The sequence below is a fragment of the Temnothorax curvispinosus genome, unplaced genomic scaffold (assembly GCF_003070985.1).
Source record: "Temnothorax curvispinosus isolate PA1 unplaced genomic scaffold, ASM307098v1 QBEX01001875.1, whole genome shotgun sequence".
NCBI lineage: Eukaryota > Metazoa > Arthropoda > Insecta > Hymenoptera > Formicidae > Temnothorax > Temnothorax curvispinosus.
The window spans coordinates 1-2,399 of NW_020211655.1; the positions used below are offsets into that span (position 1 = coordinate 1).

The window sequence follows — 2,399 nt, forward strand, 5'->3', positions numbered from 1 at the left end:
GCTCCTTTGAGCCCTATAAGGCCCCGGGACCGGACGGCGTACTCCCTTTGCTCTTACAGGAGGGACTCGAAGAGCTGATAGGCCCATTGACTAAAATCTTTAGGGCAAGCATAGCTTTGAGACATGTCCCGCAAGCATGGAGAGCCACTAGAGTGGTCTTCATACCTAAGCCTGGCAGAAATGGACACATTAAAGCCAAGGATTATAGACCCATCAGTTTGACCTCTTTTCTATTAAAGACCTTGGAGAGGCTAATTGATAGGTTTCTCAAGGATGGACCATTAGCGGACCACCCTCTAGCCAGTGCTCAGTATGCCTACAGGGAGGGCAGATCTACGGAAACTGCCCTACATCACCTGATAGGCAAGATAGAGACGCAGCTGGAGGCGAAAGGATACGCTATTGGAACCTTCTTAGACATCGTAGGGGCGTTTGATAGCACCTCGAACAAGGCCATTAAGGAAGCAATGATTGCACATGGGGTCCCGGAACCGCTAGTAGACTGGGTGGAGGATATGCTGGCGGGGAGGAACCTGACAGTCACGCAAAGTAATATTAGTATCACTGGTAAACCAAGCAAGGGGTGCCCGCAGGGTGGGGTTCTGTCCCCTCTGTTGTGGTGCCTAGTAGTCAATGACCTTTTGGTGAAACTACAAAAGAAGGGGTTCCTGACCTGTGGCTATGCGGATGACGTAGCTATAGTGATCACAGGATCCTTCTTAGATACCCTAAGGGACCGCATGAAAGATGCCTTAAAGATCGTTCAAAAATGGTGTGAGGCCAAGGGATTGATGGTTAATCCATCAAAGACCAATATAATGGTCTTCACTAGGAAATACAAACCAGAACCCATTGAGCCTCTTAAGCTCTGGGGGAAGGTAATCCCCTTTACAACCTCAGTTAAATACTTGGGACTACATATAGATACCAAACTTAACTGGAAAGTACACCTTGCAGAGAGCAGGAAAAAATTCTACACATGCATGTGGATGTGTAGAAGAGCCATGGGAAAGTCTTGGAGCATCAAAGCTCCCATAGCACTATGGTTGTACAAAGCGGTACTGTTACCAAGACTACTTTATGCATCTGTGATCTGGTGGCCCAGAACAGAAAAAGTGGAAGCAAAGAACCTTCTGAAAAGCCTACAAGGTAGCTACCTAAGGGCTGCAGTAGGGGCTATGAGGACTACCCCCACAGAGGCGCTAGAAATTGCACTCTGTGTGCCTCCACTGGACCTGGCCGTGGTAAACTCAGCAAGGAACACAGCATACAGACTAAAGTGTCAGGGAGAATGGAGAAATACAGGACTGGGACACACAAGGCTCGACCTGTTCCAGAAACACCCTTTCACTTCAAAACAAGATAGAATTCTTAAAAAATACCAGTTGGTAAAGCACTTCAAAACACGAATACCAACTAGAAAAGACTGGACTGACCTGAAGGGAGTCGAGGATCCCAATGTGGACCTATGGTTCACTGATGGGTCAGGCATTAATGATCGCTTCGGGGCAGGATTCTACGGGCCGAAGGAGAACCACAGGGAAAGTATTCCTATGGGAAGCCACTCAACTGTTTTTACAGCTGAGATACTGGCTATCCTAAAATGCACGGAATACCTGCTAAACAAAGATACGAAGGAAAAGAAGATAAACATCTGCTCGGATAGTAGAGCAGCCATACAAGCGTTGACAAAAACAACTACTGAATCAGCATTGGTTTGGGATTGCATGCTAGCATTAGAAAGACTATGCGGACCTAACAAAGTCACGTTAGTATGGGTGCCTGGGCATCAGGGAATACCCGGGAATGAAACCGCAGACATGCTGGCCAAGAAGGGAGCTAATGAAGCACCAATTGGCCAGGTGACGGGAATACCCTTTGCAGTAGGCAAAAAAATCATCAAAGGTCGCCTGAAAAGGGAACACCTGGCCAGATGGGAGAAGTTAAAAACCTGCCGTCAGGCCAGGACTTTGATGAAAGACAGCAGACCAGGTAGGGCTAAAGAACTACTGGCGCTAAGTAAACAGAAACTGAGAATGGCGTTGGGACTGCTCACTGGTCACTCTGCCTTACTCAAAGCACACCTTTTTAGTCTCGGGCTTGCGGAGCAAAAGGCATGTCGCCTTTGCGGAGACGAGAAAGAAGACAACGTACATATAATATGCCAATGCCCGGCATTTATATGCAAAAGATACAAAACCTGGGGAAGTATGTTTTTAACCCCCCAGGATTTAGAAAATGCTAGGGTTACAGATCTGATAAACCTGGTACAAGGTTCAAGACTGTATCTCGAGACCTAGCAAAGAAAACGAGTGGGAAGGCACAGAGGATCAGCTAGATCTAGTGGCCGATAGGGACCTTGGTGGTACCTCCCACTTCTGTACTACTACTACTACTAC

At 47.3% G+C, this 2,399-nt stretch overlaps 1 protein-coding gene across 1 annotated transcript; it reads left to right on the plus strand.

Moving 5' to 3' along the window:
- Positions 1-1,178: 1,178 nt before the first annotated feature.
- LOC112468686 lies at positions 1,179-2,300 on the plus strand. The gene has a single exon (XM_025037966.1). It carries the CDS (start codon positions 1,179-1,181, stop codon positions 2,298-2,300), a length of 1,122 nt encoding a protein of 373 aa, XP_024893734.1.
- The last annotated feature ends 99 nt before the right edge of the window (positions 2,301-2,399 follow it).